Here is a 21,561-nt window from a genome sequence, read left to right on the forward strand (position 1 = left end):
ATTAACCATCATTATCATATAAAACACAGACTACTATGACTGTTTTTAAAAAGAATTGTTTATTTACTGAACCTGGGGCATATACACAACCAATTTTAAATTTACATCTTTTAATTTTGAAGTGTTTTTACACGCACAAAAATAATTGGCATGCAACAGTTGTCCTAAGGTGGAAACACAGTCACCTTATCAAAAAACTGTTGCAAGTATTTTCACCCAAGTTAAAAAAAAATTGTTTATCCTGAACATGAAAACCTGTAACAAATTTAAATAATTATATAAAACTTGTTACTTATAGTTTTCCCCTTGCAAAGATCCAAAAAAAATGTACAAGTAACTAATATATCAGTCACAACATAATCCTGGATCATTCCCACACCAAACCAGATGCTCCTTTAATTTTAAACCCATCATCAGAGACCAAGAGAAAGTCATTTCATTTTATACAAAATTCACATGTGCCAAAAATGAAAGACCCAAGAGAAACAAAAACAAAACCCTAGTACTGACACTGATGTTCAGTACACTAATTAAATAGTGGCCCAAAATGCCACTGATCAAAAATAAAATAGTGGCTGTATATCATTGCAATGAAATCCAAGAGGCTTTAACCTTTGACATCAGATATCCAGATTTTTCCAATTGCAAGAATATATACTTCCAACGTTCCAAGAGTGGAGAAAGTGAATGCCAGCACACAAAGAAAAAGCTACCATTTGCTGAAACACCCAGAGAATTTGCTTTAATAGAGACTTCTCACAAGGTTAGGCAGAAACCAAAAAATAGTTACTAGCTGCTTCTGTCATCAACTTACATGGAGGTGATTGCGTCTTAAGGTTCAATGTAAAAATTTAGGGGGGGAATGTTTGTGGGGCAAGTCTTATTTTTAAAGCAAAATCAAGAAAGAAAGTATAAAAGCACCCAACCACAGTAGCATACTCCAGAGAGCTGTGCCAGTAGATAGGGCAGAAAAAAGATGCAGACTGTGGTTTCTCCTAAGAACTGAACAAATGAATCTTTAATGACTCAAACTGCAGGGGAGGGATACAAAGAATGCAGTTATTTTAGTAAAATCTATCAGCCTTTGTGCTGATTTCTTGAACAAACTGCGTTTTATTATGAAAACAAAAGAAAAGGAAGATATTAAAAAGAACTACACTCCTATATTTCACTTATAGTGTTTGAGTTTTGGAAGGACCTGTATAATGGAGGCAGACTCTAAATAAGAAATAACGCCAATCAAATGTCAAATTTTCATTTGATGTTTTTCCCCGTATATAACTAACAAAGAAACATAAGCTGTGAATGTACAGTTCAGAAAATAAACACAGAAACTAATGACATTATTGTGACCAAGGTGTTTGGTAAACAGTGAGATATGAGAAAAAGGCGTTTAAACAACCCTCCGGACTTCAAAAAATCTCTTCAGGTAGTAGATCTGTCCCAATGTCATGGCAACTAGAACAAGAGCTTCAAAGAAGGACCAAAGGACCACTCTGCTGTTTGTGTTGTCATTGACTGTTGAGGACAAACAAACAAAATTTAACAAACAACAAAAGGGGGGAAAAAAAAGCACAGGCATAAATTATACCCTGATCATTACTCTGTGTGAAAGCATTATTTTATACACCATTCTTAGTACTCTAAATACTTAGTCTTTTGTCCCCGAGGAACTTAACATTCTTAGAAGCAGAGAATTTTAGATTTAAAAGGGACCTTTAAGGATTCACTGAATATAGTTAAGCCCATTCTTCATAGGAATGGGGAACAGAGGAAAAGCGACTTGCCCAGGGTAACATTTTTAGAGTTAAAACCCAATCCAACCTTCTTCCCTAGTCACCACTGAAATGCCCTCCATTTTACAATACTTAAGACCAAATCAAAAGAATTTTTTAAAAATAAAATAGAGATTATCCCAAAATCACAGAGCTACCCAAAAAGCACTACCTACAAAGTCAAAATGTGTCAGTCTCAGAATCTTCTTCATTAAACACATATTCAACAAATATTTATTGAGCACCTACTATGTACTTGGCATTTGTTTTGGATGGGAGAGGTTTCTCCATTTCATGAACAAATACTAGCAGTTACTGAAGACTATCAAATACAAAACAATCTTTAACCAATTTCATCATTTATCCTACTGTCAAGGATTTGATCCTTAAGGTAACAGCCTTACATTAATTTACTCTGCTGAAATCATGTCATGTTCTTTCAAGTCTCTGATCAAATTCTATGAACTTATTTTTTTAATCTACTAGGTAGTAGTTTGATTTTTCTGCAAATGCCCAATGTAAAAAGAATTACAATTAGCAATATATATAACAATAATCAGCTGAATAAGTGCCTGCTGTATTTTTAGATGCATATGTACTATTGATGTAAAGATTTACTAAAATTGTAATAGCTAGTAGACTAACATGTTTTCAAAAGGCTAACTTACAGTTACTCAAAGGCATAAGATTTTTTTTCCAGAGTAAGAGAACACATGCCTAAGAACACTAACCAGAACTCTAAAAACCATGAAAATCACTTAAACTTTATTACTAATTCTATGAAGTTTGCTTCTGTTGAAAACTTAGTAATTGTATCATTTTAAGATTGCATCTGAAAGAGGAATGGTTAAGTAAATACTTTAAAACATTAAGCAAAGGTTAAAAGATACAGAAAGTGCTTTTTTAACATGTTTTAGAAACAATATTAAGATTACACGAAATCACCTTTATAAAAATTCCTATTCCTAGCAATAAGAAAAGCAGGCTGAGAATAAACAGACTAAAATGTTAACAGTGATTATTCTTATATAACAGGCTTTGATGGTTTTTATTTCGTTACATTTTTCCGTATCTTCCAAATTTTTAAGTATGTGTTGTCTTTTCTCCTCTAATGATAAAAGATTATAATCTGAGTTTTACATGCCATAGTCTCTTAGTTGTGAATATAAAAAAGAAATATTTATATCTCCCTTCATTTATAGAATATACTGAGGTATAGCATAGGAAAGTAATCATCTAGGTAAGTATATCTAAGATATTGCCCCCAACCCAACTGCATATTAGCTATTAGCTGATACAGAAGTAACAGTATATTACAACACCATAGTAAATCATTACATTCATCTTTGAGGAGTACAGTATGAAGAGGTGCTAAAAACAAACATTGTAAGAACCATTTGATTTGCAAATTAAACTGAATTTTGCAAATTAAACTGAATATCTGAAAATTCTATTCAACAGACTGCAAATACTTCTAAGATGAAGTCTTATTAAGACCTCTATTTGCAAAATAAATACAGGAGTATCTCAGCTCCAATTCAGGGTCAGAGAATAAGGTTAGATGCCCCTACAGAATGAATGAAGGGTGCTTTCTCTAGCCTATTTTCTTCCTATCCCTTTAAGGTCATTTGGTCTGAACTACTTAAAACTGCAAAGCAATCAAAGTCCTTAGCCCTCAGACTTTTTCAGTGTCCTTCTTACCCCAGAATAGGCTGGTCCCCACCTGAGGCAAGGTAACTAACAAATGGGTCCCTGTCAACTAAGGGAGAGAAAAGAGAAATCCCAAAGGGTAAGAAGGTTAAGAGTGGAGGAAAGGAGAACGAATCATGGTAGAAGACAGATGGTTATGTATTAGCCTTGGACCATCCCATGCTTAATTCCACCCTTAAAAAGGTAGGGGTGGAGGAACTGGATAGGTCCTCTTCTCCCATTTGTTTTTTTTTTTCTTTGCATCTTGGAAAGCTTTATTTTAAACTTCATACAGAGAGGATCAGAGGACAGTAAGGCTGAGTGAGGCTGGAGCACAGACGCGTCACAGTCCTGGAATGAGCTTCTGGGCATCCAGAGGCTGGAATTCCCAGCCAGCCTTCCTCAGCCAGGAACGTGTGCTGGAATGTTCCAATCTCTTAAATCCCTAAACAACAGATACCATCCAGTCCTATTTAAATTATTTAAAACATTTTTTTCCTTGAATAGTAGAAGGTATCTTTAACTTAAACATGTAACTTAAACAACTTGGGACAATATTCTGGAAGAGTGTATTCTAGTTTAGTTCTGGTGGCATTTTATACATATACACACAAATACACACACAATTTTTTCTACCTTAACACTTACTCTTTATTCTTGATGGCATCTGTCAAGTATTAGAAAAGATCAGAAGTGAGAATTTTTTCTAAAGTTCTTTCATTTACCTGATGACCTCATCAGGTACTTATAAAATCCAAGTGTTTCAACATCTAGAAAACTATGATTTCAGCTCTGAAATATAGCACAGAAATGTAAACATGCACTTGTCCAATTTGTTTCATTTACACATTATTCTGACAGGCTGTTCCCAGGTCCTGAGGCTCATTTCCATATGTGGCACGGAATGGATGTTAAGAGTGTGAAAAGTACAGAAGCCGTACCTTAAAGAAATTCAAGCTGTGCTTATCTCTTTGAGTAGATCTTCTCACCAGTCCCCACCCCATCCTCAGAACAAACATTCCTAATGATTTATAAATCAATTTGCACTTGGAGACAGGGCTTGCTCCCAGTGAGATCTATCCTCAAGAACTACTTGGGAGAATAAAAACACTGAACAATGTGTATGGACCTGGATCTGAATGGTATTTAATCTGTGTTGTAAATTTAAATGCAAAAGTATAATATTTAATGGTGTTATCATGGGATAAAAAGGCTGTTGCAACCTAACACAGGATTTCAATTATTATTTCTGTAGAAATACGTTCCAAGTTCCCAAATTACAAACTTGGGAACCCAAACCAATCTTTACCTGGTGACTGCCTATACTAATGCTTTAATGTTTTCTATTCTAACAAGACTAAAACTTCCTTTTTTAGAGAAGAAAAAAAAAAACAACTAAATCTCAGCATATTAATATTAATCACAGTGGCACAAAAGTTTCAGGTATGTGATCAAAAACCAATGCAATATCATTTTATGATATGTTTTTCCCTTCTCCTTAAGAAAACTATTAGCTTATTCCTTGGCTGACTATACATTTTAAAACTCTTAAAAGCTTGTTCTGAATTTTAATAACATTTTTTATTTTAGAACGGATTTATCAATAATAGACTGGTTTAGTACAAAGCTCTATAAATATGAGTATTTAAAGAATGTCTTTGACTAGGCACTTTTGTAAATCAATGCTTTAGTATGATATGTTTGCAAAATTACCAAGTGAGGAAAACACAAGAAAGCTCTTGAGCAATATGATCCCTCACCATTTTGTGGCCACCAGACATTGCTGCAAAGTTAAAGCATTAACTCACTCGCTCTGTGTATTCTCTCCCGAACTTCCATGTACTCTTGTTCATGCTTTACAGCTGTCATCGCCACTGCTAGTTCATTAATCATTTCTTCCAGCTTGTTCTGGTGAGCTATAGGAAGATTAAAAAATGATAAAAAATAGCATGTATTTGATAGTCTCTTACTGAAAAATACTTATGAAAAATACGTTCCTCAAGAGAAAGCATATAAAAGAAACTATTTTTAGAAATGGTTTAGATATTATTTTGGACCAGTCTTGACAATTTAATTCTCAAAGCTTTAAATCCATTCCCACTAGAGAAACCTAGTTTCAGGGTAGGAAACATACTAGACAATGCTAACTAAAGGAAAGCAACGGTAAGAAATTTCTTCTAATAAATTGCTGCTAAGTGAAGTTCACTATACACTAAAACTGCTAACCAGATAGGACAGGGGTTCTTAACAGAAGGTCCAGGAACTTGAACTTTAAATTTGAATTTAAAAAAAACAAAAACAAAAACAAAACATTAGTCTTGTGGAAACATGTGGGTGTGACATATTTATTAAATAATACACAGTATAGTGTAGACTTAGTAAGGGGACTGTGGCTTTCACCTGACTGGGCAAAGGGGTCCATGGAACAAAAAAGGTTAAGAACCCCTGAGAGTGGGAGTGGATATGGCTCGAGTGGTTGAGCGCCAGCTTCCCACAAGGGAGGTCCTAGGTTCAGTTCCCAGTGCCTCCTAAAAACAACAAGCAAACAAATGATAAATCCAACTCAGGGAAGCCAATGTGGCTCAGTGGTTGAGCACCGGCTTCCCACATATAAAGTTCTGGGTTCAATCCCCAATCCCAGTATCTCAAAAAACAAAACAAAACCCTGAGAAAGAAGAAGTAGAAGACTAAAGGAAAAAAAGAGAGTGCAAAATACATATATTTTTAAAACCTTATAAATATCAGTATTGAAACTAAAATAAAAGCTACTCTTTCTAATCATAGAACTCTAATGTTAATTTAAGAGCAGCCTCTAAACAGACTTTTAATCTCTATGAAGCAGAGCAGAGAAAAACATGAGATATTCTTGGGAAAATCCACACCAACTCTAATGTTCTTCTATGACAATCAAAGCAATATTTTACTACAGTGGGTAATAGCAGGCATTGCAAGTAAAGAAACAAGCTCTCAGCAATCAAGGTTTTCAACCAGGTATCCTCTTTAACCAGAAATAAATAAAAGGTACACTAAATATCTGAAGAATAAATGTATGCTTCTAGGTAGTGCTATATTATTACAATGAACAGTCAAGTAGGAGGGAAAATTTGGATTTCAGGGGAACAGGGAGACCCCTTCATCAATGACCAGGATTGAGCCACATCTGAGATTCCAGATTGCCAGAGATAATCCTAACTTTCTTAAGAAAAGCCAAGAACCCCTATCATTTTAAAAATAGTTAGGCTGGAATCTCAAATCATCCCTAACTAGCTTAAATTTAGAAGCCCATGCACTTCACAGAATCTTTAGAGCAGGTTTCTTAGGAGCAGCACTGTTCACATTTTGGACCAGATTATTTTTTTGTTGTGGGAAGCTGTCCAACACATTGTAGGATGTTTAGCATCATCCCTGGACTCTCCTCACTAATGCCAGCAAAACCCCTCCACCCAGACCTGAGAATCAAAAATGGCTCCAGCTATTGCCAAATGCCCCTGGGGAACAAAACTGCCCCTGCTGAGAACTGCTGCTTTACAGGAAGACTTGTTTTAACAGCTGCCATTCCCTGACAATGACAAGCAAACACAGGAATTTTAGATATTGTGTTAAAGAAGTTTCATCAGCCAATATTTTCTAACTATTTACAAAGGACCAATTTCTAGAAAATGAGTAACACAAAGCCCTTCAAAACTCCGAAGTCTCCTTGAAATTGGTAAATCGTACCCTGCAAATGGTCCTGAAAACCAGCACTAAGTAGTATTTATTGTTCTCTAAAATCTATAGATTTCAAAACGTAACACTTCGCTTTTTTTATAGTAGTTCTCTACTCAACTGCTCAACATCTAGAACAGTTACCATGCTAATAATACTAAATGGGTTGAACAATTGCTAGCTCCCAAAACTCCAAGAATGTATTACTGGAAAAAAAAAAAAAAAAAAAAAATTCCTAATGTGCTCGTCCTGGTAAGCAATCTACCCAGGAGAACCAATTCAGGATTCATGGCTGGGCAGCTAAACAATACAAATTACTCACTGCAACATGGCTAAGAGCTTTTCTCACCCTATCTAGACATAGCTCCTAGAATTTCATTTCATATTCAACCAGGTTTCAAGGCAGAAAAATTTAATAATGGTAAAAACAAGCTTACAAAACACTTCCTACAAAGTCATCAGAACTGTTTGCAATTAACTTGTTTAATTAAGACTTTCACTTGTCCAGTTACAGCTCCATCTTTCCCCCCTTCAAAATTCACTTGAAAAGCAAAAATGTTACTCCTAAAATGTCAGTCACTGTGTTTTCAGTGCAATTAATTTAAAATTACCTAACCCATATAACCTGTCAACGAATAAAAAACTACCAAAAAACAGTCAATCTAATTAGTTGTAGGATTTTTTTAAAGAGAAAAAAAACATTCTCATGCTAACAAGCTGAGGTTAGAAAAAAGGAAAGCAAAATTAAACATCAGCCAACAAATATATGCAAAAAGACAAGATGCTGTCAAACAGCAGTCCACATACCATCCCAGGTTTCTCCACCACCTAAAGAAAAGTGTAAGATAGAAACACAAAAATCCAACAACAAAAAGTTTAGCTAAATCAGTCATGTACACAAATGAGCAAATAAAGATGCATACACCACTAATTGCAAATTAACAGAAGAAAGAACCTAAGAAACATGTAACCTAGATGCTGACAAGAACATAAAGTGACTAAGAAAAGCTATAGGAAGGGGCAACCACAAAGAACTAAAAAATAATTATTAGCTTCCAAAAACTTATTATGAGATTTGATTAAATAAGTATATTTCACAAAAGGCTGTTTGGTTTTAAGAGCAGTGAATGAACCAGACATAATAAATGAAAATATGTTATTTCCATTCATATGGATAAAGGTGTATAGAATTTTTAAAATTAACTCTTAGAATGTGCTGGAAATCTTCTGAATGTTCACCTCACCTTCTGTTTCCATGTCTTGTCCTTTTGGGGCCTCCCCAATATCAATGGTGAACATCACTATCTTTGGAGTCATGGTTGACATTCTATTACTAAAACAAAACTTATATGTTCCATCCATGTGAGCAGCAAATGTGTATTTTCCACTGGACTCTCGGTCTCCTTTATAAATTCCTTTATTATCAGGCCCTGTAATCTGGAAGCAGGAAAGAAATACATGATATGTTATGAAGTTTTTTTTTTAATTATAAACTTGATATATCATCTGTTTTGACAGTGGGAAATGCACAGAAAAATGTCATTTTCACTCAGCACCACTTCAAGTAAGTGACAGTAACCTCCTTGGGCGGCAGTTCTCCCACTTATGAACCAAGGGTAGACCAAGTGGCTCTCTAAAACACCAAGTGAAATGTAAGCCCCTCAGAAACAAGCTGTACCTTATACACTGTCTCCAAGCAGTCTAATACCACCAACAAACATGGAAGCATGTGGCTGATGTCAAAACCCAAATAAAAATAACTCTCTTTAAAAAACAATTCTTTATCAAGTAATATTTCAAGGGTCTCCTGATTGCGAACTGCCAGGTAGTGAAGGATTCTACTTTTTCTGAAATGCCTGAAGATTTAAGACTGGAAATAAGGACACCCACGTGGTCATCCTACTTCTACCACAGGTCAGCAGTTAGGCCGTGGTCATTTCCACAAAGTCCCTGTCACCGGCAAAGCCTGGAAACACTGATCTCTAAGGACTTCGCTAACTCCAACAGTCTCTCCTCCCATTATACCATTAATTTTGGACTTCACTTGCATTTGGTGACTAGTTCTGATACTGTCAATCAGAAAATACATTAATCAAATTAGTCATGCTAACAAAATAATTTAAATGTTAATATACCTGGTTTCCTAAAGAAAATTAGAGGTAAATCATTCTTTTGGTTTACAAAAAGATATGGGCAGAGATGTAGGGACTGCTTGCTTCTTAAAATAATTTCATTTCTTCTGATACTTCACCTCAGGCATTATACCTAAAATGCATGATCCAACTCCACCTCTCTCCTAGTCAGAGATGGCTCAACGAGATATTCGGAGACAAAAGACTTGTGTAAAAACGGGTAAAACTTTCAAGTTGTTTCTTTGCGAAATAAAAACACATCGCAAATGTCTGCCTAACATTACTCAACAGATCCTCTTTACTCTTTCAAAAGTTTCCAGGCCACGTTCCAACATTAATCCGCCACACGAAAGAAATCAGCGGCTGACAGGTTCGCGCCTTGCCACCACCTAGCCTCGACTGGGAAGCACCTTCAGGGCCCGGAGCTGACACGCGGCGCCTGGGGGACAAAGCTCGGCCAGAGATTCCAACGGGAGCATGCCATTCAGGCGGAGAACCAAAGCAACGGCTTCTTATCCCGCAACCCTGGGAGTCCGCGGGGAAAAGGGCGGTTAGGGGGGCTCCGGGCGGGGGTCGGCCCAGGCCCCTCCCAGGACTCGGAGAGCGGCCTCCAGGCTCCACCCTCCCTCGGGCCCCGCGCGGGCCCGGTCCTTGCCAACCCCCGAACGGCCACGCGCCCCGCCTCAGCCACGGGCAACGCGCCCGCACCTCCACGTCGATGTCCAGGAAGCCACCCTCGGCCACCTCGAAGATGAGGCCCATCTTGGTGCCCGAGGTGACCCGCTCGAAGAAGCACTCCTCGGCATGCGCATCGATGCTAACAAAGTAGCCCGAGGCCGTGGCCAGGAGTGCGGCCAGGAGCACCAGCAGCTCGGCGAGCGTCACCATGGTGGAGCTGGGGCCGAGGCCAGGACCGGGAACGCGGCCTCCTCAGCCGCCGCCACCGCTGCCTTCTTAGACCCTGCCGCCTCAGCTCCGCCCCTTCCGTCTGCGCCAACCAAGGCGGCTGATGCGGGCGCCGCAGATTGGCGGGCGCCGGCAGCTGCCACGTAATGGACGAACGGCGGCCGCCGAGGGACATAGCGACTCCACATGGTCCGAGCCTGGACGGCGGCTCCTAAGGATCAAAAACCATCGTCCTTCGCCGACTTAAGCATAAAGTAAACACCTTGTGGAATACACTAGGAAGTAGTAGTATCGAGAACCTTTCCCTGTCCCGGCAGGTCTGTCTTGGGGTTGTACAGAAGGATGGCGAAAGATTCGGGCACAGCGGTAAGAGCGGAGGAAATGGGAGGTGGCTGCTGAATCTAGTGGCTGCTGAATCTACGGGCTTTGAGGTTTTATGCAGGCTTTGCTCGCTCCCGCCCGCTACACACCCTGCTTTACTGGGGCGGGGCGTGGAAGTGGAAGCGGTACACATCCGGAAGGGGCGCGAGGGAACCGCTGGGCTACTGGAAATGCTCTGTATTTTCACCTGGGTGGTGAGTACCTGAGTATTTACATTTATTTAGAAAAAAAATCAAGAATCTGTATACTTAAGATTAATGCCCTTTATTTTACTGTGTGTGTGTGTAATACCTCGACTACAAAAAAAAAAAACATTTTTAACTGTGTCCAAATTCTCCCAAGTTGGAATTCTCCCCGTTCCCCCAAAGTTATGCAGCCACCCATAGCCACTTAGCTTTTGCAAGCTGCTAGGATTTTTTCCTCACTTTGCCTTCTGGCGAATTCCTGCTCCTTCCTCAAAACTCAACTCAAATGTCAATTTTTCTCCGAAATGTTCCTAGACAACCTGCCAAATACTAGCACCTTCCTACGGTGCTACAAGCAGATTTGTTCCTACTTCACCAGTATCATTAATCATGATGGATTATAGTTACTTGTTTATTACTTTGGCTCAGTCATGAGATGCCAATCTTAACAGTGCTCTCAGGCCCTGTAGCTGTGGTCCACAAATTCCATGTTAGTTGAGTTGAATCGAACTGGCTTGGGTCACTACTCCACTTTCACACATAGTTGTGTCACCTTAGTTATCCTTCAGTTTCCTTGTCTGTGAAAAAGGTATGATACTGTGTGCCTTGCTTAGCTGATAAAGTTATGAAGATCAAATGACACCATGTATGTGAACGTTTAGGGGATTTTTTTTTTTTCAAATACCATCAAGCAGTAGGGGGCAGTGGTGGTTCAATATCCAGTTTCCAGCTTCAGGTGTCAAGAAACAGGTGCAGCTGCAGTGATGGAGGCTTCCTGACTGTAACAGAATAATATTGAACTCAAAGAGTTTTAGCAGCAGTCCCTTGATTTTCCACCTTCCAGACTGTGGCAGAGGTCGTACTTTCCATAGCAGGTCAGTTCTGTAGTGTTATTTCAGGGGTCATCACTGAAGGGAGGCTCAAAGTAGAGCCTTACCAACAAATTTATAAGCCTCTCTTTCCTGGTATTAAATCTTTTTCTGCTTATGATACCTTCTGTAGTTTTCTATTGCTGAACCTTGATAGATACAGCCCTTACACACTTCCTGAGCAGCCCAACTCTTTAGAACAGGGGTTTTTAACAAGGGGTCCATGAGCTTGAATTGAAATTCAAAAACATATTATTCTTGTGGGTGTGGGTATGATGTATTTATTGAATAATACATAGTATAGTGTGGACTTAGTAAGGGGTCTGTGGTTTTCACCTGACTGGCAAAGGGATCAGTGGAACAAAAAAGGTTAAGAGCCCCTGCTTTAGAAAGTGACAAGAAAAATTTTATTTTTATTTAGAAGTTGTGTTAATATTAATTTTTGAGCTCATAAAATAATATTCTAGCGGCATCTATCAAGAATTTAAAATGTGTACATTTAGCATCTCAGGTGAACATAATGAATTGTGTATCATGGGGGTCTTATATAAATCAGGGGGCTCATTCAGATGCCTTCAGGTCTCAAGCAAGTTCAGTGAACGAGAGATGGCACTTACTTCAAGCAATAGGGAGTAGGGAGGATTGTGGCAAATTGGAGACTAGAACCCACACCTAAATACATTCAGTTCCAACTTTTTGAAAATACAAAGGTGACTAAACCAGAGATGCAACATGGTGTCCATAAATTTATTTTTCATATTATGAAAGTTATTAACTATTTTCTAAAAAATGGAGAAAAGAGAAAAAAGGTCATTCTAATCAATATTCTGAAGTAATCATTTTCAAATACTTATATATTTCTAAGTTGGTATGTTTGGAATATCATTTACTTGGTGTAGCTCCTTTTTTTTTTTTTTTTTTTTTTTTTAAAGATTTATTTATTTATTTAATTTCCCCCCCTCCCCTGGTTGTCTGTTCTTGGTGTCTATTTGCTGCGTCTTGTTTCTTTGTCCGCTTCTGTTGTCGTCAGCGGCACGGGAAGTGTGGGCGGCGCCATTCCTCGGCAGGCTGCTCTTTCATTTCACGCTGGGCGGCTTTTCCTCACGGGCGCACTCCTTGCGCGTGGGGCTCCCCCACGCGGGGGACACCCTTGCGTGGCACTGCACTCCTTGCGCGCATCAGCACTGCACATGGCCAGTTCCACACGGGTCAAGGAGGCCCAGGGTTTGAACCGCGGACCTCCCATATGGTAGACGGACGCCCTAACCACTGGGCCAAAGTCCGTTTCCCTTGGTGTAGCTCCTTGATTACAGGTTTTGATTTTGTTCTAATGTTGTAGTAATCAGAGGTCAATCAGGTGCAACACAAAATAAGTTCTTTCTTTTTATTTTTATTTTTTAAGATTTATTAACTATTTTATTTATTCCCCTTATCCTTCGTTGTTTGAGCTCACTGTCTGCTCTCTGTGTCCATTTGTTGTGTGCTCTCTCTGTCTGCCCATCTTCTCTATAGCAGGCACTGGGAACCAAACCTGGGACCTCCCATGCAGCAAAGAGGTGTTCAGTCACTTGAGCCACCTCAGCTCCCTGATTTGCTGTGTCTCTCATTGTCTTCCTCTCGTTGTGTTATCTTGTTACGTCAGCTTGCTGCGCCTGCCCATCGCACTAGCTCGTCTTCTCGAGGAACTGGCAACCAAACCCAGGACCTCTCATGAGGTGGGCAGGAGCTCAATTGCTTGAGCAACATCTCCTTCCCTAGTGCTTTCTTTTTTCTTTTTACTTTTTTATTTTATTTTTTCTGGATGTGATATTTGTTTTAAAGATACATAGATCACACAAAAGTTTTCTTTTACACAAAAGTTCTTTCTTTTTTAAAAACAGCTTTATTGAGATATAATTCATATGCCATACAATTCACCCTTTTAAAATTTACAATTTGTATAGAATATTTGCAGAGTTGTAAAACCATCACTATTATTAATTTCAAAACATTCCTATCACCCCAAAAAGAAATCCCCTACCCATTAGCAGTCACTCCAGATGCCGTTCAACCCCCAGCTCCTGGCGACACTGATCTAGTTTCTATCTCCATATTTGCCTATTCTGGACATTTCATATAAATGAAATCATACAAAATGTGGGTTTTGTGTGACTGGCTTCTTTCGTCTAGCATGTTTCCAAGGTTCATTCATGTTGTCACATATGTCAATCCTTCCATACTTTTTATGACTCAATAATATTCTGTTGTTCGGATTTATCACATTTTGTTTATCCATTCATCAATTGGTGGCCATTTGGGTTTTTCCACTTTTTGGCCATTATGTATAATGCATCTTTGAACATCTGTGCACAAGTTTTTGCATGGACATGTTTTCAATTATCTTGGGTATATACCTTGAGTGGACAAAATAGGTTATTTCTGCCTGGAATCAGAAACTTGTTGTGGCAGACCTAGGAAGCCAGGTCAGAAATTGTTGAGGGATTTGTAATAATTCCATCAGTCAGTTCTCAAATGCTGATAAGTTTTAACAAGAAAAATGAGGGGCTGTTGCCACACAAAAACTGGGTTTGCTTTCTTCTAGTCCCACAGAAACCTTTATAAAAATTAGGGAAGGGAAGCAGATGTGGGTCAACTAATAGAGTGTCCACCTACCATATAAGAGATCCAGGGTTCAAACCCAGGGCCTCCTAGCCCATGTGGTGAGCTGGCCCACGCACGGTGCTGCTGCACGCAAGGAGTACCATGCCACACAGGGGTGTACCCCGCATAGAGGAGCCCCACGCCCAAGGAATGCGCCCCACAAGGAGAGCCGCCCCGTGTGAAAAGCGCAGCCTGCCAAGAGCGGCATCCCACACAGGGAGAGCTGACGCAGCAAGATGATACAACAAAAAAGAGACACAGATTCCTGGTGCCGCTGAGAATGCAAGCAGACACAGAAGAACATACAGCAAATGGACACAAGAGAACAGACAGTGGGGGTGGGGGGATGGGGAAAGAAATAAAATCTTTTTTAAAAAAATTAAGGGAGGTTAAAGAAGACTAGGAGGTTTTCTTTTTTTTTTTTTTTTTTTTCCTTTTTTTTCCTTTAGGAATAATATTAATATTTAAAGTAATAGGAATTCATCACCTAATCAAGTCAGTCATTTTGATGGACTTTGAGGAACCCCATGTTGGTTATTTGCCCTTTTGTTCTCAGACCCATTCTCAGGCCTTTGGGCTTACCTCTGCATCCCAGGAACTACATTTCCCAGGCTCCTTATCCTTTGGCTTCCTGGTAGGTTCAGCCAATTGGAGGCACTGACTGAGGACTGCAAAGCAGGAGGAAAGGAGAAGCCAGGACATTTGTCTCCCTCGCTTTGCTTTGGAAAGCAACTCCGCTAGTAACTGCTGCTTCTTCCAGGATCCCAGCTCCCACCAGGCAGCCTCCTCTGGGGTTCCAGCTTCTATTGAGTGATCCTGGCTCCTAGGCTCTGGTAACTCCACTTCCTCCCTCTGTTCCCCAGTCCTAAGTGGGTTGGCATCTTTCTCCAATTGAGTTGCCTCTTCACCTGCTGTTAGGCCCATCAGCTCTGTGGACATCAGCTCTATAAGACCTGTTGTCCTAGCTTTAAAATATTTACATAAATTCGTTGATCCTCTTTTTCAAAAGGTAGGGCCTAATTCCCTCCCCTCTAACGGGAACCAGACTTAGGGACTCACACCTACAGAGAAGAATGTGGCAGATGTGATGAAGTGAGACTTCCGAGACTAGACTTTAGAAGGCATTGTTGATTCCACCTTGCTCTCTAGAATCACTTCCTCTGGGGGAAGACACACCAGCAACTTCAGGAGAAGCCTGGGTGGAGGGGAGCTAAGGCCTCCCTCCAACAGCCAGTGAGAGAGCTGTTGGGAGGCAGATCCCAGGCCCAGTTAAACCTTCAAATGACTGCAGCTCGAAGCACCATCTTGACTGAAGCCCTGAGCCAGAACTGCCTGGCCCAAACTGTTCCAAATTCCTGACCCACAGAAACAGTGAGTGATAATAAATGACTGTTGTTGTTTTAATCCACTAAGTTTGGAGGTAATTTGTGATGCAGCAATAGATAGCTAAACACCCATTTAACCAATTCCTATATTAAAAACTCTTTTGGAAAGACCTAGAGTGGGTTCTTTTTCTGACTGGACCCTGACTGATGCAGATTCCTTCCTTGTCCTGAATTGTGAAACATGTGCAAATCAGAGAAAAAAGTAAGAAAGATGTTGTATCAAAATATTGTAATTGAGGAGCTGATGTAGCTCAAGCAGTTGGGTGCCTGCCTCCCACATGGAAGGTCCTGGTTTGGTTCCTGGTGCCTCTGAGGAAGACAAGTAGACAACAAGCAGACAGACAAGGGAGCCCTCTCAGGGACGGAGGGGTGGATAAAAATTTTTTTAAAACAAGGCAATCTAGGGTAGCAGCTGTGGCTCAATTAGTTGGGCTCCCGTCTACCATATGGGAGGCCCTGAGTTCACATGCCAGGACCTCCTTGTGAAGGCAGGCTAGCCCACACGCCACGAAGTGCAGCCCAGCCCACAAGCACTGTGGATAACTGACTCAGCAAGGTGATGCAACAAAAAGGGAGACAAGCAAAAATGCAGAAGAGCGCGCAGCAAACAAACAGAGAGCAGACAGCAAGCAAGCCGCGGGAGGGGGGAATAAATAAAAATAAATACGGACACAGAAGAATGCACAGTGGATGGACACAGCAGACAGCACACAAAAAGCCACAAGGGGGGGATTTTTTTTTTTAAAAGGCAATCTGAAAAAACTTATTATTTATGTTGATGTTGGGAAAATGTGGCTTATAAATGCAGCCAAATTTAGTTATAAATATTGAAGCATGGACTTGGCCTCTCAGTCACAGGCTCTTCAGGCCCAGACTGGCCTCTCTGTGTGGGCAGAACTTGATCATGTAAAGCGTATGGTAGGGAAGCAGATATGGCTCAAAAGATAGAGCATCCACCTACCATATAGGAGGTCCAAGGGTTCGATACCCAGGGCCTCCTGGCTCGTGTGGTGAGTTGGCCCTTGTGTAGTGCTGCTGCCCATAAGGAGTGCCGGCCCAAGCAGGGATACCCCCGTGTAAGGGTGCCCCCCTGTGCAAGGAGTGGCCCCTGTGCAAGGAGAGCTGCCCTGCACGAAACCACAGCCTGCCCAGGATTGGTGCCACACACACAGATAGCTGACGCAGCAAGATGACACAACAAAAAGACACACAGATCCACAGTGCCACCTGATGAGAATACAAACGGACACAGAAGAACACACAGCGAATGGACACAGAGAGCAGGCAAGAGGGAAGGGTGGGAGAGAGAGAAAGAAATCTTTAAAAAATAAATTCTGCCTTATAAATAAAGCGTATGGTACGAGGGAGCAGATGTGCTGGGTCCCAAGACCCATGGGGTGAACATGTCTAGTTTATTGTTTCAAACTGAGCTCTCAGATTAAGCTAATCCTGCTCAAAAAAGAATGAGAGAGTGAGGGCATGGAAAGCAACCATGAGAGTTATAGTAATAGAACACAGCCTGGCTTAAGCCAAAGAGGGAGCAATTTGCAGGTATGGCTGAATCCAGGCACTAAAATGGTGTCATCAGGTGTGACTCCCTCTCTGTCTCTCATTCTCAGGCACATTTTCCCAGACAAGGGCAGGATGACTGCCAGCAACTCCAGACATACGTCCCAGCAGTCTAGGAACCCCCAGTTCAAGGACAGCACCTCTTCCCTAACGTTTCTCATAAAAGTCCTGGGATGGGCCAATTTGGGTCACGTGCCACCCCACCCCTAATCACTGAGGCCAGAGGAGAGCACGCCAACCCCTGTAATGACAGCTGGCTTGTAGATGTCAGGCTCTTCCAAGCCAAATGGTCTGAGTAGGGAAGGAATGATTTCCCCAAAACCAAAATCAGAGTGCAGTTACCAGTCAGAAAGCACAACACCGCATTGTGCATTACAGGTAGCGTTAGAGCTGAACTGAAAGATAATTGGACTTCAGTGAACAGTGACAGATGGAAAGGGAATTGCAGGCAGGAGGCCTAGTGTAACCAAAAGCACAAGAGCAGAAAAGTTTCAGAGTGTTAGGGGAAAGCAGGCCAGCCCCAGGGATAGCAGCACAGGGTGAGTAGAAGGGAGGGAAGTGTAGTGAGACAGTAACTGGGGAAATGTGTGAGGATTTTACGTACTGTGATAAATTTTCATTTTACTTTGTAGACCAGGGGTTGACAAACTACAGCCTGTAGGCCAAACCTAGCCCAATGCCTATCTTTGTAAATAACATTTTACTGGAACACCGCCACACCCTTTTGTTTACATACTATCTATGGCTGCTGTCTAGGTATGACAGCAGAACTGAGTAATTGTGAAAGAGACCATCTGGCCCACAAAACCTAAAATATTTACTCTCTGGCCCTTTATTTTTATTTATTTATTTATTTTTTTTAAGATTTATTTATTTCTCTCCCCTCCCCCCTCCACCCCGGTTGTCTGTTCTCTGTGTCTATTTGCTGCGTCTTCTTTGTCCACTTCTGTTGTCAGCAGCACGGGATTCTGTGTTTCTTTTTGCTGCATCATCTTGTGTCATTTCTCCGTGTGGGTGGCGCCATTCTTAGGCAGGCTGCACTTTCTTTGGCGCTAGGCGGCTCTCACTTACGGGGCACACTCCTTGCGAGGCCCTTTATTTTTTTTAAAAAGTTTGCCAACTCCTGCTGTAGACAATGGGAAGCCACCAAAAGCTTTTTGAGCAAGGGAGTGTCACAGTCAGAGCGGACTTGGAACATTTTTGCTGGCAACAATGCTTTTGATGTATTGATAGACTTCTCTGGTTGCAAGCAACAGAAACCAAGTCTAGCTAAATAAATGGGAAAAATATTCTAGCAGGTAATTCTGCTCACAGAATCAAAGGAAAAGTTAAACCGCCCAACCTGGGGAAGAAGAGTAATGAGGTTTTGAGAGAAGTTCTGGAAGGTCTAGCACACGAGATAATCCTCAGCCTCTCCAGAGTGCCACCCGTTAGCTAAATCAACTCTAAATGGTTCCCATCCCTGGTTACCCTGCTCAGGAATCAGGAGTCTGGGGGTATGTGGGAACCTCTTATATATTTTAATGTAACATTTTTTATGATCTATGAAACTTTAAAATTTAAAAAAAAATTTTTAAAGTTGGATAGAAACTTTTAAATTCTAGTAATACCTTTGTATGCAGAGTGCATACAAGGACAGAACATGAAGATATTCCAGGAGTAATGAAATCATAGTTAAGTATGCATTAAAAAAAAAAAGAAGACAAAATTGCAGGAGAGGGTGTGATTGTTCAAACATCAGTCTTTTGCCTACCAGCGCAGGGCCCCTTGATTGACAGCCCACTAAGAGTTAGCCGTTGGGGAGGGGAAGTTCTCTCAAGGGAAATGGAAGTGCTATTCCCAGAAGGGAGATGGATCCTGGGTGGCCAAAACAATATCTCTTACAGAGAGAAGAGTGGCTCTACCACATAGAGCTAGTGCCCTTTAGGAACCATTTGTCAGGACCGTTACCAGAGCTTCTAGCTGCCATCCATTTCTCCCAGCCTTCTGAGCTCAGGGAAGTCTCATCTTCCAGGTTTGTCACTTCCAGACCAAAGCATTTAATTTCCAGTGTTGCACTCTAGCCTTTCTTTGTTCCCTGCCTTGGTGACTTTGAAGCATTTGTCAAAATAGAGCCTCACTCACCTTGGGCCTTTGAATGGCAGTGACAAATACAGAATTGATAGAGCAGTAAATCTCATTCTCAGGCATACCTAAAGCTGCTGAGATTTGGGAGGTAAGTGGTTACTGCAACATGTTCTAGGCTAGCCTAACTAGCTCGGTAGGCTGACTGCTGTAACCACGACCTCAAAACTTCAGTGAGTGTTTTACCGACCTCAAAACTTCAGTGAGTGTTTTACCTCCCGTTCATTTCACATTCCAATGCAAGCATTCCTTTCAGTGATTCAGGAACTCAAGATTCTCCCATTTAGAAGTGCCACCATCCCCTAGGATTTTAGAGGAAATACTCTGGCAAATGAAAAAACAAAAGAGGATGGAGGATCATATAAGAAGTTTGTGGGGACCAGACCTAGAAATGATGTATCAGTTCTGCCCACCATCCTTCCACTGAGGCCAGAAGTCAGTCACATGACACTCATAACAGCAAAGGAGGCTGGGAAATGCAGTCCAGCGTGTGCCCAGGGGGAAAGAGCTATTACAGCTTGGTGATTACAACCAGCCAGAGTTTGCAAGAAACAGCATAGAAGCATAGAGTCTTTTAAAATAGAAGCTGATTGTGCAGGGAGAATCAAAATTTAGGTAATTCATCGATTTATTTCCCTCTGAAAAGAGACTCAGCTCTAGATATATATCAAAAGATACTCCGATGTATGAATGCGTTGAGCACATCAAAGAGATGACATCTGTTAAAACTGTCCAGCGATAGATATCAGCATTTCTTTGCCTATGAGATTGGCAAAAACTTAAGCCTCTGATAATGTCCAGTGATGGGAAGTGGGAAAACAGGTACTCCCATGCACCATTGGTGGGGGAAAAAAATCATTTCAGAATGATCATTGAAAATCATTTTTGAGGCCTTTTAGTAATATCTATCAAGCATCAAATCCCATTATTCTAGAAAACTATTCCACATATGCCCAAAGATATATGTTCATAGCAGCATCATATAGAATAGCTAGCAGTATAACTGCTAGTACTGGGGCCAGAGATTGAACTCAGGACCTGTTATGTGGAAAGCTGGCGCTTAATCACTAAGACACATCAGCTCCCCTCAGTTGGCCTTTTCATTTGTTTTGCTTGTTGTTTTGTTTTTTAAGGAGGCCGAACCTGGGACCTCCCAGTTGGAAAGCAGGCACTCAACTTCTTGAGCCACATCCACTCCCCTCTGGGGCTTATTTTTTAAAAAGTGTTCATTCTCATGCAGGTGTCTGGTAATGGGACACAAATTTCAAGGTGACATGACCATCTTCTTACAATTTCAACAGGGGGAATCTGTTACTATCTAGAAAAACAACAGTCTGAAGGTGAGGCTCTTAATGAATGTGAGGTCTGGGTCTAATCCCCCCTGGGCCACTGGGATGGGCCACAGGGAACAAGACCAGGCAGTAATTAATTACAGGACTGGGTACTCCAGGTAGAAAGTGCTACAGGGTGTTATTTGTGAAGAGGGAGGAACAATACTTGAGGAGAGATTTGAGTAATTAAATTGAGGGGGGAAAAGGATATGCCAGATCATGGAGTTGAAATTGAAGTATAAAAAAGAGAAAATGCTTAATGTCAGCTTCAGTAGATGGCCACATTTCTCTAGTGTGAGCAAATACTACCAGCTTCCTGCTCTCAAACTAAATGTTGGTTTATTTTTGTCTGCCCCACAGCCGTCTCCCTGTAAGAGCACTCTGATTTTGCACTCTGATTTTCCACTGAGGATACCTCTCCCTCCTCTGAAGCCCATGCTAGTCAAGTGGGCTGCCCCACCTTCTGTCTCTGCACCTGACCAATCAGCAACCTCCATCGCCAAGAGTAGTACAAGGATTGGTCCAGGGGTGGGCAGGTGTTCCAGACTGAGTCAGTGGTATGCAATTTGCGGACTTTTGCTCAACCTGTTGGGAAGTGAAAGTTCATTTAATTACCAGGGGGGTTACTGAACTGGTGAGAGGTATCCCCAGAACTCCTGGAGGCCATCTTTGCCACCAAGTGAGAGTAAATTTAAAGTTCTGCAGATGGGGAGCTGAGGGCCAGAGAACAGAAGGCAAATGATACCACTGGATCCAACTGTGCCTGAAGCGTGCACCTTGGATTTCTTATTATGTAGCGCAATATAATCCCCTCTTTTGCGTAAGCATGTTTGAGTTGTGGAAAAGTTCTCATAAATTATAGAAGTCTAA

At 41.0% G+C, this 21,561-nt stretch overlaps 1 protein-coding gene across 1 annotated transcript; it reads right to left on the minus strand.

The window, feature by feature from the left end:
* Positions 1-40: 40 nt before the first annotated feature.
* On the minus strand, positions 41-10,313 carry TMED2 (transmembrane p24 trafficking protein 2). The gene is made up of 4 exons (XM_058281268.1): positions 10,010-10,313; positions 8,414-8,606; positions 5,273-5,380; positions 41-1,518 (listed from the first exon to the last, which is right to left on the minus strand). Exons 1-4 carry the CDS (start codon positions 10,187-10,189, stop codon positions 1,394-1,396), a joined length of 606 nt encoding a protein of 201 aa, XP_058137251.1. The 5' UTR covers positions 10,190-10,313; the 3' UTR covers positions 41-1,393.
* Positions 10,314-21,561: the final 11,248 nt, after the last annotated feature.

The sequence above is a fragment of the Dasypus novemcinctus genome, chromosome 19 (genome assembly GCF_030445035.2).
Source record: "Dasypus novemcinctus isolate mDasNov1 chromosome 19, mDasNov1.1.hap2, whole genome shotgun sequence".
NCBI classification, from domain to species: Eukaryota; Metazoa; Chordata; class Mammalia; order Cingulata; family Dasypodidae; genus Dasypus; species Dasypus novemcinctus.